At 36.5% G+C, this 16,826-nt stretch overlaps 1 protein-coding gene across 1 annotated transcript in view; it reads left to right on the top strand.

Annotated features, from left to right (window-relative positions):
• RGS7BP (regulator of G-protein signaling 7 binding protein) overlaps positions 1-16,826 on the top strand; it is a 122,239-nt gene that overhangs the window by 73,742 nt on the left and 31,671 nt on the right. The window contains exon 3 of the mRNA XM_008588644.1: positions 14,580-14,710. Within this exon, the coding sequence (XP_008586866.1) occupies positions 14,580-14,710 (131 nt within the window). The remainder of the gene's footprint in view (positions 1-14,579; positions 14,711-16,826) is intronic.

Here is a 16,826-nt window from a genome sequence, read left to right as displayed (position 1 = left end):
TAGACACTGTTGTCTCCTTTGTGTTGTGTGTTGCTCTGAGTTAGGCAGAAAATATTGTACACTTATAAATGGAAAAATGGAGAAACTAGAAGTACAGCCAACTTTTAAGCCACAATGATTTAGAGACTCAACAAAGAGAAAGTAGGAAATAATGATTATTTCATTCCTAGCACAATATTTGGTACAACTATGCAAGGGATGAACGAACAAACATATAAATATAGTTCAGTTCCTGAGCACTCTGTCCTGGTAATGTTACATGGCAGTTAAAAGCATAAATAGGGGCTTGAGTCTTATCACTGTGTTTTCTCTTTGTGTGACCTTCAGCAAGTTCCACAGCCTCCCATAAGCCTCGTTTCCCTCAACCTGTAAATTGAGGATAAGGATAGCAACTACCTCATAGACTCATTGTGAGAATTAAATAGGATATAAGTGCTTAGCATGGTGTCTGGCACACAGTAAACTCCCAGGAAATATTAGTTACATTGTATTTTGCTAATGCTACATCGAATGCCAATAAATAATAAAAGTTTGTTTCTTCTCTCAAGTCTTTTGTCAGTGAAGCTCACCAACCTTTTTCTTTTTTGCTTCCTAGCTAAGGACTAATGATCTTACATAATTTATGCTGCTTTGAAAATCAACAGTAATGCCTCTTTTGGATAGGTCGACCTAAACATTTGCTAATCAGTATCTCCTCCTGCCCATGCGCCTGTCTGCCTGAAGAGCTATTTCTGTTCTTGAGCTAACCATTGGCAGAGGTACAGCGTCCTTTCATTCTGTTTCACCTAATGGCACATTATACTTCATCATTAAGAAAGAGAGAAAAAATTATATGTGGATCTCCACAGTGGAGCCATTCAGTTGGAAACTTGTTGGCAGTAAATGATACCATCAAGGAAGGACTGCAAATTTTCTATCACTGTTCAGAAATAATTAATTTGTCTTAGAGGAGACTTTATGGTATGTTATAAAAGCACCATAGGAAAATAATGGGAGTTTCCATGAGCTCTTAAGAAAGGACTCCAGAAAAGGTAATGCATTTCTTTTTTTCCCAATTTATTCTTTTTTGAATAGAAGAAACTCAATAAATATTATGTGAATTAATAATTAGTAGGAAGAAAGCCTGTAAAACTCTTTAAGGATGTCTAAGCATAATATGCAGAATTGCCTCCCTGGGACACATCTCACATTCATTTGTGCTTTTTATGATCATATAGTTCCCATATATTATTCCCCTTAAATCTTTTCAATAATGTTATGAAATAGGTATTACTGTCCTGATTCAGTATTTGAGGCACTGAGAGGTTTAGAAATTTCCCCGAAGTCACACAGTTATAAGGAATAAAATCAAGATCTCAACTCTGGACCATTTATGCTTCATGTGGAGGCTGGAAGGTGACCTTTATGTTAATTTTCTTTCCTGCTTTTGAGAAAGTGTGAACTACCGCAGGAGAGTGGACTCTTCCTTCCTGTAGTCAGATGACGGTTGCTTTCTTTCACCAACTCGAGCACTCTGAAGCTACTCGCCTTGCTCCTTTGAGAACACTACATGTACCGCACAGACTCAAATCCACGGTCCATCCGGCCCAGAGCCGTTTCCAACACACACCGGGTGGGCTGGCGGGTGAGTAGGGCTGGTCATCTTCCACAGTGCCAGCCTTGAACGCTCAGTTCCATTCATTTCAACAAACACGGGGGGAGAGCCTTTAATGAGCCAGGTGATATGCTAGGTGCTGGGGACACAGAGATAATGAATAAAACTTCCTATTCTTGGGGATATTGCCATCTAAGCTGGAAAAGTTCACAGATGTTGTAAGATTCAGTCACCACTGCTCCCCTTCTGAAGAGCTTCTGTTTGCAAGTGGATGATTTTCTTTTTTAGCCTGGAATTTACTTTTCTCTTTGGTGTTCCTTATTTTTTTGAGTCCATAATTTGTCGCCGACAGAAAGCACATTTTTCTAAGAATGTTGTCCCACCCTTTCATGCTCCCTTCGCATTATTCCCCTGCTGCTCTTTCCTCTCGCCCTCTCTTGCGTGACCCTCTACCTGGATTCTGATGAAAATTGGCTTTGAAAGTGTAGCACTGACACACATGTGTGATTTTAAATCTACGACAATAAATTCCTTGATTAAAGGGGAGGAAAAAAGAAACTGGGGTAAGCTCCTCAAAAAAACCTAGTGACCATTGGGGCCGGCCCGGTGGCGCACTGCTACAGTGTGCCGCTTGGGAGCGTGGCGGCGCTCCCGCTGAGGGTTCGGATCCCACATACAGACTGGTTCCCGCTCACTGGCTGAGCGAGGGGCGGGCGCAGCACCAAGGGTTGCGATCCCGTTGCCGGTCCCGGTCCGGTACGGGCACGACACTGAGGGTTGCGGTCCGTTGCCGGACACAAAAAAAGGAAAAAAAAAACCCTAGTTACCCTTAGTCGTGTGTTATAGATATAGAGCTCTCATCTATGAATCCATCCTTTAACCCATTTGTTCTTTTAGCCTGGACCATCTGGAATTTTTTCTTAAATTCATCAACTGCTTTTTCAAGTAGCAATATGTTATGGGTTGAATTGTGTCCCCCCCCCCCAAGTTCATATGTTGAAGTCCTAACTCTTATTTGGAATGGAATGTGACCTTATTTGGAAAGAAGGTCACCGCAGATGCAATTAGTTAAGATGAGGCTTCTGTAGTAGGGTGGGCCCCTAAAATAATGTGACTGATATCCTTATAAAAAAAGTACATGTGGACGCACACACCCAGAGGTAGTCCTGTGCAGATGGAAGTGGAGATTGGAGTGATGCTTTTATAAACCAAGGAACCCCAATTATTGCCAGCAAACTACCAGAAGTAAGATGAAAGGTGTGGAACAGTGTCTTACTCACAGCCCTCAAGAGGAACCAACCCTGCTGACACACTGACTTGGACTTCCGGCCTCCAGAACTGCGAGGCAATACATTTCTGTTGTTTAAGCCACCCAGTTTGTAGTAATTTGTTACTGCATCCCTGGCAAACTAATACACAATACCTTTACTTTCTTCCAAGTATGTTTATTTTGAACCTAAAAGGAATTTTCAGAATTTCAAAAACAAGTCTCTAGTACTTCTTTGACATCTCTCAAGATGATATTCACTTTGATTACAGGACCTCACAGCCTCTGTCTTTTTGGTCTAAACACTTCTGTGCTTCTTTTGTTTGTGATTGTATGTTTGTTTCCCTTTATTTCCTCACAGAGCAGTCCATCATACACTTCACCCAAAGGGAATTAAATATCAACTCTTGCCAAGTGAGTTAGCTCCCTCATATTTCAGCTTTAAAATGGATAATTACGTTAGCCAAGTGTGAAGTGGTTATTTTAAGTGAATGGCATAGAAATAACTTCACAGTGTCATTTAGTTCATGACCTTATATACCACCCTGCCACTTGTCATATTCTGCCTCAGTCTCCCCACAAACACTGCAGTCAATTCAGTCACCACCACTGTGGAAGTATTTCCAAAGTCCTGTTTTTAGAACTAAAAATATTGAAGACAGGAATACAGTTTCAAGGACCTTTACTTGTTTTCTTTAATGTACTTTTTGGTTGAGTGGTAAACATTGAATTTTTGCTTCTTGAAATAAGATCAGAAAGCTTATTTTGTTATTTTTCAAATACGTGCCTTATTTCATGATTCGACTCTTGATTTCAACTCAAGAGCTTTTGAAATGTTTTAATAATTACTTTCAGTTATGATTCACAATTTCTTAGGAAAGTACAGATTGTGATGAATTTTTTATATACCCTTAAGTAATTACCATTTCTAAATCTCCAATTTTATGTTTCATATCAAAGAAAGCTTTTTTATCTAGGAAATTCTACTCCACTTAAATGGATGTGAGCACTTGCTACCTGTAAACTTGCCTTCTAAAATATGGTTGTTTGCTGAGCTCCCTGTGTAGAGTATTTGTTGTACAGTTGACCTTGAACAATGTGGGGGTTGGGGCACTGATCCCCCATGTAGTCAAAAACCCACGTATAACTTTTGACTTCCCCCAAACTTAAATACTAATAGCCTACTATTGACCAGAATCCTTACTGATAACATAAACAGTCAATTAACACATGTTTTATGTATTATGTACTGTATTCTTAGAATAAAGGAAGCTAGAGAAAAGAAAATGTTATTAAGAAAATCATAAGGAAGAGAAAATATATTTACTGTACTGTATAGTATTTATTGAAAAAAATCCGCATATAACTGGACCCATGCAGTTCAAACCCGTGTTGTTCAAGGGTCGACTGTATATTCTAATTCACTGAGCTCTAAATCAGCACCAGCACATCTAGATGCAGTGGGAGCCACATTGACAAGGTAACTATGTGAAGCAGGCTGGGTGGGGGACTCGGGAGAACTGGGGAGCTTCTGCTTCTCTACAAGGGCAGCTGCTCCTCAGCACCAGCTGAGCACTATCATTCCAGAGAGCAGGACTGGTGCTGTTGAATCTTCTGACATTAAGAGACACAGGAAATCCACATTGTTATGTGAGTTCAGAAGCAAAAGGTTGGGGCTGGTCAGTTACTTGTTTAGAGCACAGCCTTATAACATCAAAGTCATGAGTTTGGAGACCCTTACTGGCCAGCCACAAAAAACAAACAAATGAACAACAACAACAAAAAAAAAAAATGTTGACCACTGTAGACCAAACAAAACAACTGTGTGGGCATCTTTGGACCACATGCCACCGGTGTGCTATCTCTGCATCAAACTATTACAAGAAGAAACTTGGACAAGCATCTGGAAGCATTTATCCTTTTGCATAATTAATTAAGTGCTGAGCCTAACATGGATAATTTCATCTGTCACAACAACACAATCAGATCGACACTGTTATCCCCAATTTATAGTAAGAAAATTAAGACTCAGAGAGGTTAAGTAACTTAGAAAGGTTAAGCTAATAGGTAATATGTTGTTAGGTGAAAAAAACGATTCCAAAGTAATATATATACTATGTGCCACACTCTCTCTCTCTTTATCTCCATGTATGTATTTGCCTGTGTATATGTTTCTATTTTTTAATCTGGAAGGAAATATACCAAAATATTAGCAATGGCTACCTCTAGTATTTGTATGTAATCTTTTCTGCTTTTTACTTATCTATATAAAATGTCTGTTAATACATATTATTTTTATAAAAGACAGCTGCAGGAAAAGAAACTGTTAAGAAACCAATCTCTAATAGTGAAATGGAGCTGATGATGGCAAAACCAGCTCTGTGACTCCAGCCTTCCAACTCTGCGCACCACACAGGACTACCTTTGAAAGACATCTTGGGGAATGGTTTCATTGAGAATGTATTATGTACTAGAAAATCTGCTAAGTGTTAGGGATTATAGATGAGATAAACTTTCTGACCTCAAGGAGTTTACAGTCCAGTGAAGAAACTCATGGTGAACTATGACATTTTCCATGTATATAGATACTGGCTTCTTCTGTTTGCATAAAGTGTTCGCCTTTTTGTAGAAAATAGCTCTTACGTCTGTCTAGAAGTACACATTTCTATATAGTATGAGGTGTCATCCTTTGACAGTTATGCAAAAGAAGGTAATTGTCATCGTGCGCCTATAGAAAAACACAATAATACCACAGAATCCTATTAGATATAATATTTACAGAACAGAACCCCTCATGTTGGGTAGGAGTCTGAAGCTGAAAAGGAGACTGCAAAATGCTAAACAAACCAAAAAAAGAATTCTAACTCTTCTCTAAATTCTTCATATAAACTAAAGCATGAACGCCAGAGCTAAGGTGGCAGCACTGAAACTCTGGCACACAGTAGTAGCTGTATGTATTTATTATTATTATTACTATGATAAACAGATGCCACTTTCTACCCTCTTTTCAAACCCTCTCCAAAGAGCCTTTCTGGTTTAAGCCTTTTGTGTGTCTAAAAAAATGGGATTTTAAGCCTGTGCGGTCCATATTTGGGGTCCTTCATGATCTTTTGTCAACCCTTGGGCCATCAATCAATCTAGATAAAAAGTCTCTCACATGTAAGAGGAGGCCATTGGCCCTGGCAACCACAGTGGATTCAACAACTAGTTATTCTATAACTGTACATATCATAATTAATTATTAAAGTATTGGTCAATGTGTTGTGCTGTTACAGTTAAATGAGATGACAAAATAACTTCTTTTTATCAAAAGCTCTCTTTTGCATTAATTGAATGAGTTAAATTTGGTCAGTCTGGTTATCTCAGGTGGTTGTAAAGCTATGTCACTGTTTTTGGCAATATTGATGAAACCTATAGCTTCACTGAAGAGAAATGCAGCGTCACCTAATTTAGTGATGTGATTAAGAATGAAGGACTAACTACTATTTAGACAAGCCAACAGTTTAATGTATTGAGCCTTAAAATTCCAGTGAATAAAGGCAGGAATTAACTGCATGCTGAAATGAATGACCGAGACTTTGGGTATAATGAAAATTAATGAGTTAAATTCTTTTCAGTGTAACACATGATAATTGAATGATAATTGACCTCTGAAGATCATTGGTATCAGGTGAAAACAGTAAGCATCAGAAGTGGAAAATCTCGTGATGGGCCATAATAATCAATTATATTGTATACTGACAAAATAAAAATTTAAAGGAAAAAAAAAAAAGAAGTGGAAAATCTTAGTTTTAGATGCAAAAATATTTTGCAGGTTAAAATGTGGAAACAAATACATGCTTCTTTAATTTAAGTACATATACTCATACATCTTTTAAAATAATATATAAGTATATATCTTTCAGAAAATAAACTGATCCTAGCTTTTAAAAGTTTATACACACACACACACACACACACACACAAATATACACACATATATATCTTTAACAATAAGCTGGTCCCAGCTATATTTAGTGGGAAAGGGCTGTGTTCTAACCATGTAATCCATGGTGCTGATTTTCATTCCAGTGAAGATTCAAGAATTCAAGGTTCAGGCTCCATTGGCCATTGGCTGTAAAAGTCACAAGATCTGGTATGACCGGGACCTAAAGAGCTGTTTGCAGACCCCATATGATTCCCAAGCAGAGACCATAAAAAGGAAAACATTAAGAGAATCGGAGGGGAAAATGGAGAGGCAAAGAGACTCTCAAGCCAAAAAGGCTAGTAGGGTGGGAGGAGAGTCCAAGACAATAACAAACTCTATTTCCTTGAAGATCAAGGAAATGTTGTCTTGTAAATGTTAGTTTTCTCCTGACCAATAAGCATGGGTTTTAGTAGTGATGCTCTTATAACAAGAACAAGAAGTCATGAGGTGCAGCCATTAACTCCCTCGACCTCTAATGCCCTGAGAAATGCCAGGAAGGCCCCTTCAGAATTGCCACAAATGTCACCATCTATTCCCAGCTCTCCCCAGCATTGCATTAAATGGTAACATTTAAAATAAAAGATGATTTACAATTCAATAGTAATATTTTTAGTCTTATTTCAGTCATCATAATGTCAGAATACTAATGGCTATTGATTTTTTAAAGTGTTTAAATGGTCAAATATAATTTTTACTTTTTAAATGGAAAAAAAAATGAATAAAGTGCTTGGTAATGTTACCTATTGTTTATCACCCAACTCTCATCACTGAGTCAAGGGGAAATGGCAAATGTCCTAGTGGCAAACAAAAGCTACAAGGGGATGGAGACCAAAATATTGCCCAAAATCATGGGAGGTGCTGCCCCCTCTGAGCCCCAGTGCTTTACATAAAGGTACTCAAAGTAGCTACCAAATGATAATTCATTTACATGTCAGCTTTCCCTTTGCTGTTAAAAGTAAAGTTTCATTTTTAACTGAGCCCAAATAGTTCCAGGGCAGAGTTTGATCCCAACTCGTGTTCAGTGTCAAGGAAGTCACAGAGCCAGCCATGTGTTCCCATGAAACAACATGCTTTGAAGTCAGGGAATTTCTGCAATTGCTTCTTCAAAGGTGCCTGGGGGAACCAAACTAGCTAAGACTTTCTATAAAGACTGTACAGGAGGTTCCACCTAAAGCACAAGTTTCAGAAAGACTAACTGGATGAAAGATTATGAGAAAAGTGGAGACAAAAGGAAGACTCAACTATTACATGTATAGGTGCCTTTAAAAATGTCTTGTTTCTATTCTCCTGATTAAGTGGGCTTCTCTTTTGGTTGAAGTACTCATTTTGATATAAAATAGCATAGTCATTAGTAGGTACCTGGTGTCTTGCATCTGTTCTGTGTTTACGAACTTAGATAGACTCTGTAATTACCTTTAAGAATTTCAAACCTAAGTAATAGCTGGGACACACACACACACACACACACCTGTCCCCTCCCTTCCCCCTGAGTAACCATTGATTACATAGACTTAAGAGACTACCTTGAGAAATCTTCATGGAATCCATATGAAAGCTGGGCTCTGAAGCTGTCACTAAAGTTGGCACAAAATTAGAGTATATTCTTGTAAGTGGAGTCCATCCAAGAGGAACCAGTGGGGGTATTTAAAGAGAGATCCTGGAGATCGCTCACTGTCCTTGGGTAAGTCATTTAATCCCTTTCCTCGCTAGCTATTATCTGAAAAATAAAGCAAAGGATACCATCCCCTTCGTTCATCCCATTAGGCTTCCTGAGTCTTCCTTGCCATGTGGCTTAAATTGCCAGCAACAGAATTGATTCCGAAAAGGGAAACCTGGGTATGTGTGGTGTGACAGGAGTTCTGGTTTCCATCTCTGCTAGCTGACAAACCCCAAGTGTTTATCTGTCATCGCTAAAATCTGTGAAATGCTGAATGGTTGTTAATGGGATCACACCTTTTTTCTCAGCCTAATAGCATGTTTATTTAACCAAAGTCCATATTTGGGAACTGAAAGCAAATAAAGACTGTTATAGTATAGCAGATAATTTGTATAACTAAAAACCAAACACAAGTGTAAGGCTAAATAAGCACAACTTTTATGTGCTAAGATGGATTGCAGCCAACACATTTTCCCACATATGATCTCATTCGATCCTTGCAGCAACCTCAAGATAGTGTAGTTGTTATTCCTATTTCACAGCTGAGGAAACTGAGTCTTAGAGAAGTTAAAGTGGTTTTCCTAAGATCACAATTCTAAGCAACAAAGGCTGTATTTAAATCTACGTTTTCTGACTCCAGAACTCATTTTTCTCCCATTATATCTTGCTTCCTTCAACTAAATAAATAAATCATTACATTAGGGACAGACTATCAAAAACAACAAATATTTTACTGGTTTTTAAAAAGCTATTAGCAGCTGCATAGACCACCAAAGTTCTGGCAACCTCAGCAAAAGAGCAGACAGATCCAGAGCCAAGACATTTCATAACTAAAATCCCCAGTGTGTTAACTCCTGAACTTGACCTTACCAGGCATAAAGTTTCCCAGTTGTTGTGTTCTATTTCTGTCATGTAAGTATTTAGGGAAATATAAATTCTCAGCCATCAAGTAAATACCCATCACCTAGATTCTACAATTAACGATTTATTATTATTGCTTTATTACACATCTACCTGTCTGTTCATCCTTCTATCCAACCAGCAATCCATATTATTTTTGTAAAGTTGCAGACATCAGTAAACTTTACCCCTAAACAACTCAGCATGCATAATCATCCACTAGAGTTCAATATTTACATGTAGTTACTTTTTTAAGTAAAATTTGCATATAATCAAATGCACAAATCTTAAGTGTACCATTCAATGAGTTTTGTCAAATGTATACACCCACATAACTCAAACCTCCATCTAGATATAGACCATGACTCTCATCCCAGTTCACCACTTCTCTCATATTTTTCACCATCAATCAGTTTTACCTGTTCTAGAACTTCATCTGAATGGAGTCATACGGTATATATTCTTTTATGTGAGGATTGTCTCACTCAAGATAATGTTTTTGTGATACATCTGTGTTGTTCTGAGTATAAGCAGTTTGCTCCTTGTTGATGTTGAGTATTATTCTATTGTGGGAATATATTAATTTCTTTCCATTTTCTTCTTGATATGTTTTCAGTTTTTGATTATTCTAAATGAATATTATGAACACTGTTGTAGGAGATCTATTTGTGAATATGTTTTCATCTCTCTTGGGCAAATACCTAGAAATGAAATTGCCAAGTCATAGGATAGGTATGTGTTTAGTTTTATAAGAAACTTCTAGAACTTTCTTTCAAAGGAATTGTAACATATAATCCTGGTTTTTTGTTTGTTTGTTTGTTTGTTTGTTTGTTTGTGGCTTGCTGATATGGGGATCCAAACTCATGACCTTGGTGTTATAAGGCTTGACTTTAACCAACTGAGCTAACCAGCCAGCCGGAGTTACAACATTTTAACTACCACCATGTATGAGAGTTTCTGTTGCTCCACATCATCACCAACATTTGATGTTATCAGTCTCTCTAATTTTAGCCATTCCAACAGGTCTTCATCGTGTCATTTTTAAAATTACAAAGTAGAAATATTTACAGCACAGAGAGTTTCCATTATCAAGAGGTGACTTAGGCAATATACAGATATTCATGTCCTCCTATTACTATGGTGGTTCAGGTTTCTTAAGCTATATGGTTAAGTCATTAAGTCCTGATTGGAAACAGATTCATAACTTGGTGGTTATGTTAAATGTTTTTTTTTTTTCTTTTTAATTCAACTTGATCTCTAAATCACTGAAATTCTGTTGAAGTTCATTTTTAGTATTTTTTTCTATTAATTCTAAGGCTTTGAAATTAATCAAAATGATAGGTTAGCACTTGACTTATGCTCAATAGAAAAAAATAAGTAATCACAACATAGTCACTAACTCATAAAATCTCTTTGACTGAATTAAATGAGCTTTACCTGAGGAGTTACTCTCATAGACCTAAACTTGAACAAGAATGAATCATTGTAGGCTAAGCATAGGTAATATACCATGAAGTTATCTCCAAGTTAAGTTGCTCCCAGTTCCGGGAGGAAGTCCACAGGTCTAATTTTATTTTAACTTAAATCTTTCTTTAAGTTTTGAATTTATTACCAAGAAGTTTCAAGCTTTTAAATTGCTGTTTTCTTGGCTTTTCCTCCATTCTCCATGCACCAACTCCTGCTCATATTTTATGAAAATTACACAAATGCACTAACACTTCTCAAAATTTCAGTCCACTGCTTATATTGTTAGACATAATAGAACCCCTTGGACAATTTTTAATGAACTTTTAATAATCAATAACAGTAATATATCTTAGAGCTCTAAAGTGGGAGAAATAGATTATGCAGGCCCTAAGGTTAATGTAACCTGGTCTAGGCATTGTGAAACACTAACATGAAAGATATGTTAGCTTTTCCAGTGTTCTTTAACTAGTTCTTTCTTTCCATTTACTTCAATTTTCCAAGATATGAAAGGATAATATATGGGTACATATATGAGTTTTTAAACCAGAAAATGTATAATGCAATGTTGGCATCAATTAATTTTTGTTAAGCATATTGTACTTCTGGTGACATCTATCCATTTCCTTCCCATAGCATTTATGAGGGGTGCAGTGGTTCCACAGTGTCTAAAATTGCCATGAGTTACAGAAGCGTTTGGGAGATGGCACCCAAGGAAATATTTTAAATTAGGCATTTTAATCTCTCTTCTGACTTGCCTTTTTTTTAGAAGCACTTAATACATTGCTTTATCTCTCTCTTTCTAGCAATAAAATAATAAACAAAATATACTGGCTCTTAATATATGTTAATACAGTAGTCATTTCTTTAGATTACATAAAATTTCATCTCTATGTTAAGTTTGTGTATTTTGGAATGAAGCCACTATTTTGTACTTCTGAAAGTAAAAATACTCCATGGATTGCAATGATACTGTACTGGCTAGTTGTCCCACTCATAAAATGTACAATACATACAACAAATTTTTTATGCACATTTATTTGTTCAAATAACAAATACATAAACTGAATAACAGATGAATAACAAATATTCTGCAGAAAATAGGGCTTCAAATTTTCACAAAAACTGGAGATGTAAAACTTATTAAAATTTACATATTTCATTTTATAATCTTTACAATTATTTGAAATAGCTCTAAGTCTTCAAAAAGCATGCAAATATCAATTAATTTCAACAGAGGAAGATGAATAAACTTTTCAAGAGCAAATTAATTTCTAAGCAAATCAACTACTCCACTTAATAAAAAGAAACAAAGAACAGAAATGAAATATCTCAGTTTAGCAACATAAATTGCATGAAAAATCAATAAAAGAATATAAACACAGAGCCACTTCAAAAAGTTCGTGAAAAAATAGAATTGAAAGGTAATGGAAATCTTTCCCTGAACTTTTTGTTTGTTTAAATTTTAAAAAAGACTAAGATCATACAAAATATGTTCTCTGACCACAATAACAGAAAGAAATTTAGAAAACTCACAAATGTGAGGAAATTAAACAAACAATGGGTAAAAAGAAAAATCACAGGGAAATTAGAAAGTACTTTGAGGTAGAGATCAAAGCACAATATATCAAAATTTATAGGATTCGGGGCTCATATAGTGCTTAGAGGAAAATTTATACTTGTAAACACCTATATTAAAAATAAGAAAAATCTCAAATCAGTAATGTAAACTTCTGCCTTAAAAAAAGAAAAAGTAAAGCAAACTAAACCAAAAGCAAATATAAGTAGAAAATAACAAAGATTACAACAGAAATATGTGAATGAGGAATTAAAAAACAATAGAGAAAATCAACAAAACCAAAAGTTGATTCTTTAAGATCAACAAACTTTACAAACCTTTATCTAGACAGACCAAGAAAAATCAGAAATAAAATAAGGACATTATTACATTGTCACTATGGTTTTTTGTGGGGGTAAAATTTAGTTTCTTTTTCTCATTTGCATTTTTGTTCAACCAGTGGGTTTTATTCTTTCTTGTGTGTTCATGGGGATTGTCATATTTTGCATTCCAGATGCAGGATTTCCTAAGGGATTTCTTGTAGATGTGGTGATAAACTCCTGTAGCTTTTGTTTGTCTGGAAAATACACTATTTTTCTCTCATTTTTGAAGTAGCCTCACTGGGTATAGTATTCTTGGCTGGCAGTTATTTTCTCTTAGTATTATGAATATGTCATCCCATTTTCTTCTGGCCTATGGAGTTTCTTTTTTTTTTTTTTTCCTTTTTGTCTTTTTTCGTGACTGGCAACGGATCGCAACCCTCAGTGTCGCGCCCGTACCGGACCAGGACCGGCAATGGGATCGCAACCCTCGGTGTTGCACCCCCACCTCACTCAGCCAGTGAGTGGACCGGTCTCTATATGGGATCCGAACCCTCGGCGGGAGCGCCGCCGTACTCCCAAGCGCCGCACTCTACCGAGTGCACCACCGGGCCGGCCCCTTACCTAAACTTTTAAATAAACTTTTGCTCATCTACTAAATAAATATTGAAAATGAAAACTAATTATCACTGTAAAATGCTGTGTATATGCAAATTCTTTTTACTGTGATTCCAGAACTTAAATATAAAGCCACTGCTTTTTTTCTGATAATTACACCTGACATTTTGTCACTGATGCACTTTACAAAACAATCAAATCCAAATGCTGCATTATTTAATCAGATTTCATTGCATTTTAAATAAATAGGGATAGAAGTAAAGATAACACAAAAGGACATTTGACAAAGTTCACTTTTAGGCTTTCCTTCATTTCTAATCCATCTCTCAACTTTATCAACACATTTAGTTTGCTTTATTAGTTTGCTTTATTAGTTTTGCTTTATTTAGTTTGCTTTATTCAACACATGCTCTTTTAGATGCATATTAAATAAAGAGTATTATTTTATGGACAACTGGTTTCTCTCCTCTTAATCAAAACACAAATGTGATCACTCCATGTTTTCTCATATGCACATTTATGTATGTTTTAGCATATTTAATAGATAAAGACTCAAGGACTTTAGAATAAATTTTAGAGTATAAGTTCAGTGTTTATTTAAGTTTAACTTTAGCTTTAGATTGTTAGGCATAATTACTAGAATTGTATTACTTTTCTGTTTTCATAAAATTTTTATTTTTTCATTAAAAACATTTGGCCTTTCATAAATTAGCCATAGCAAACAATAGGAATAGCCTTTAAATAGAGACAAAAAACCTTGATAAAAATAATGTGTAAATTGACTCTCTAATCATATTATGCTAGGGCCTTAATATTAAAGAACTGTCTTATAACCTGAAATCGAATAGCTCTTGTCAGTTTCTCTACAAAGGAGGGTTTTTAATCTCCTCTTGCGGGCTAGGAGACTCTTATGGTTTGAATATATTTTGGAAATTTGTTCCAACAGCTAAATTGAAAATGTCTATATTTTCAATTACATAAAGCATTTATGATTCTAAGCTCCCAGCAGAAGCCTGCTGCTGAAAGGGGAAAAAATTAAGAACTGTTAGTCAGAAAGACACTTATATAAGAACTGTCACATTGGTCATTGGTTTGAAAGCAGGAAGTATTATATTTTAGACTCAAGACTTTAAGGAATCTTTATTGAGCATTTTCCCCTCTCGGAACTGAGACAAATAGCTGATGAGTAAAATCTTGGGAATATTCACAGCTTTTCTCTTTCATTCTGTTGCAGCCCGGAAGATGGTGAGATCCATCCAGAAATCTGTCGGCTTTACATCCAGCTGCAGTGCTGCTTAGAAATGTACACAACAGAGATGCTAAAATCCATATGTCTACTGGGGTCTCTTCAGTTTCATCGAAAAGGTATGTACATTTAATATATTATCAGAAACACTGAGGCATGTTAAACAAAAACTAATCTTTTGTAAAGTTCCTATGTATACTATATGCCCATCTACACATGATTAGGATGGATTTAAATGTTCAGGAAATGTTTGATATATAAATTAATAAAAAGCCCATATCAGTACTGTCTAAGTGCATAGGAACACTAATTGTTTTGAACAGAAATTTTGGTAGAAACAGTTCTCAAATTTATTATTTTATCACTTGCGAACATGGCTTTTGTTAGAATCAGCATAAGCAGCAAAAATATAACAATCTTACTGAAGTAGTAAATGATATTCAAAAGTGCTGCTATTTCTCTGAATGAATAAGTTGCAAGAAGACAAATTTCATTTTGTGTCCCCAAAATTTAAAAACAGGGGAACTCAAAAAGTGATAGGAGGCATATTAGTAATAGAAAATCTTATTCCCTTGCTTAAGCCATAAAGAGAATATACTGGCTCAAATGACTGTACCCTCCCAAGGTGGCCATGGCTTCAACATGGTTTGATCAGACTTCTGACCTCCATTCTGAGTGATGCTATGCCATCTGAGAGTTGTCTTTACCCTTGAGCTAGCTTCCCCCACATTAGCAAATTGATTGAAACAGTTTCAGTCATCACATCTGCATACCACATGATCCATAAAGATGGAGAACTTTGCCCAACTATAGAGCAACAGTTCTGAGCTTCATTCTGATGGTGCCAGGTCTGTGCCTGAACCAATCACTGTAGACAGAGAGGTGGAATTTCACCAATTGGTTTAGGCAGTCAAAATCCATTCCTGGAGCTAGGAGTGGAGTCAACCCCACCCAATCAATGGCTGTTACATGATGGGAGAGGGTGAAACAGGATGGATGCAAGGGAGGAAGCCAAAACTTTCCAGTACTGGAGGATTTAACCTATATTTTCTTCATTAACTCACTGAACAATTATTTATTGGGATCCTCCTGAGTGCACATTTTTTGTGCTTGAGCTCAGGAGGATAGGGAGATGCATAGAATGTAGTCCTTGCCTATGACTTAAATTCACTGAACTTAGGAAGACCCAGGGGAAAATCTTAGGGTTTTGAAGCTAGAATTCAGTTAGGGAAGGAAAAAGAAAGGTATTTCACATGAAGAAACACTTAAAGTAAGAATTTGAAATCAAATGATCATTGCAATTTGTGGGGAACTAAATGATGTAATAAAGTACTTGTAAACTCAGATCTTGTATATACACATATGTATGCCCACAGCAAGACCATAAACAAGATTATGCTATGTTGCGCCAGAGACAGGAGAAGGTTTTCTCAATCTATGAATATTATTTCTTTTTTCATTTTCTTTCTAAAGGCTGATCTTTCAAGGGTTTTCATCTTTATTTCTGTTATTTATACAAGAGAGCATGTTTGGAGAGATTAGCTCCTTGACATTCCTAATGCCTGATCAAAAAATCGAATATTCAGACACACTCATAATGTCCAAACAGAAATCTTTGGCCTGATGTCTTTACTTGTTCTCTCTCTCCCTCCCTCCCTCCCTCTCTCTCTCTCTCTCCCCCCCTCTCTCTCTCCCTCTCTCCCTCTCTCTCTCTCTCTTTCCCCCTTCCCCCTCCCTCCCTCCGTCCGTGTGTGTGTCTCTCTCTCTCTGACACACACACACAAACACACACACACATTCACACACACTCACACACACTCATACATAAACACGCATATAAAGTAGTATTTTTTTTCTATTCTTTTTAATGACTGAGTAGACCAAGTATAGGTAGTTTTACTCCCCAGGTCTGCATTGCCGCACTTGCAGTATTTCGTGCCCTTTTTCTGCTGGAATCTTTCTTGCTGATGACATGTCTTTAACACCCAGTGACCTCCACTTTCACTACCTGCTCTGCTGCCTCAGTTTGCCACCTGGTCTCCTTCTGCCATTTACTCCTACATTTTTTGTCTTTTCACAATTTGCTTTTGAAAGGAAAACTCCTCTCTGCTAGGTCTCTGTTTTCAAGTAAAAGGCACTGCCTCCTCCAGATTGCTTACTTGTTGTGTTTGGTCTTGAGCACACAAATAAAAAGCATATCACCTCTTAAATGATCGCTCATTTGGTCTCCAGCTC

Source organism: Galeopterus variegatus, unplaced genomic scaffold (genome assembly GCF_000696425.1).
Source record: "Galeopterus variegatus unplaced genomic scaffold, G_variegatus-3.0.2 Scaffold131, whole genome shotgun sequence".
NCBI lineage: Eukaryota > Metazoa > Chordata > Mammalia > Dermoptera > Cynocephalidae > Galeopterus > Galeopterus variegatus.
Note: the sequence above shows the minus strand (reverse complement) of the source record. Positions and strands in the feature narration are given on the sequence as shown.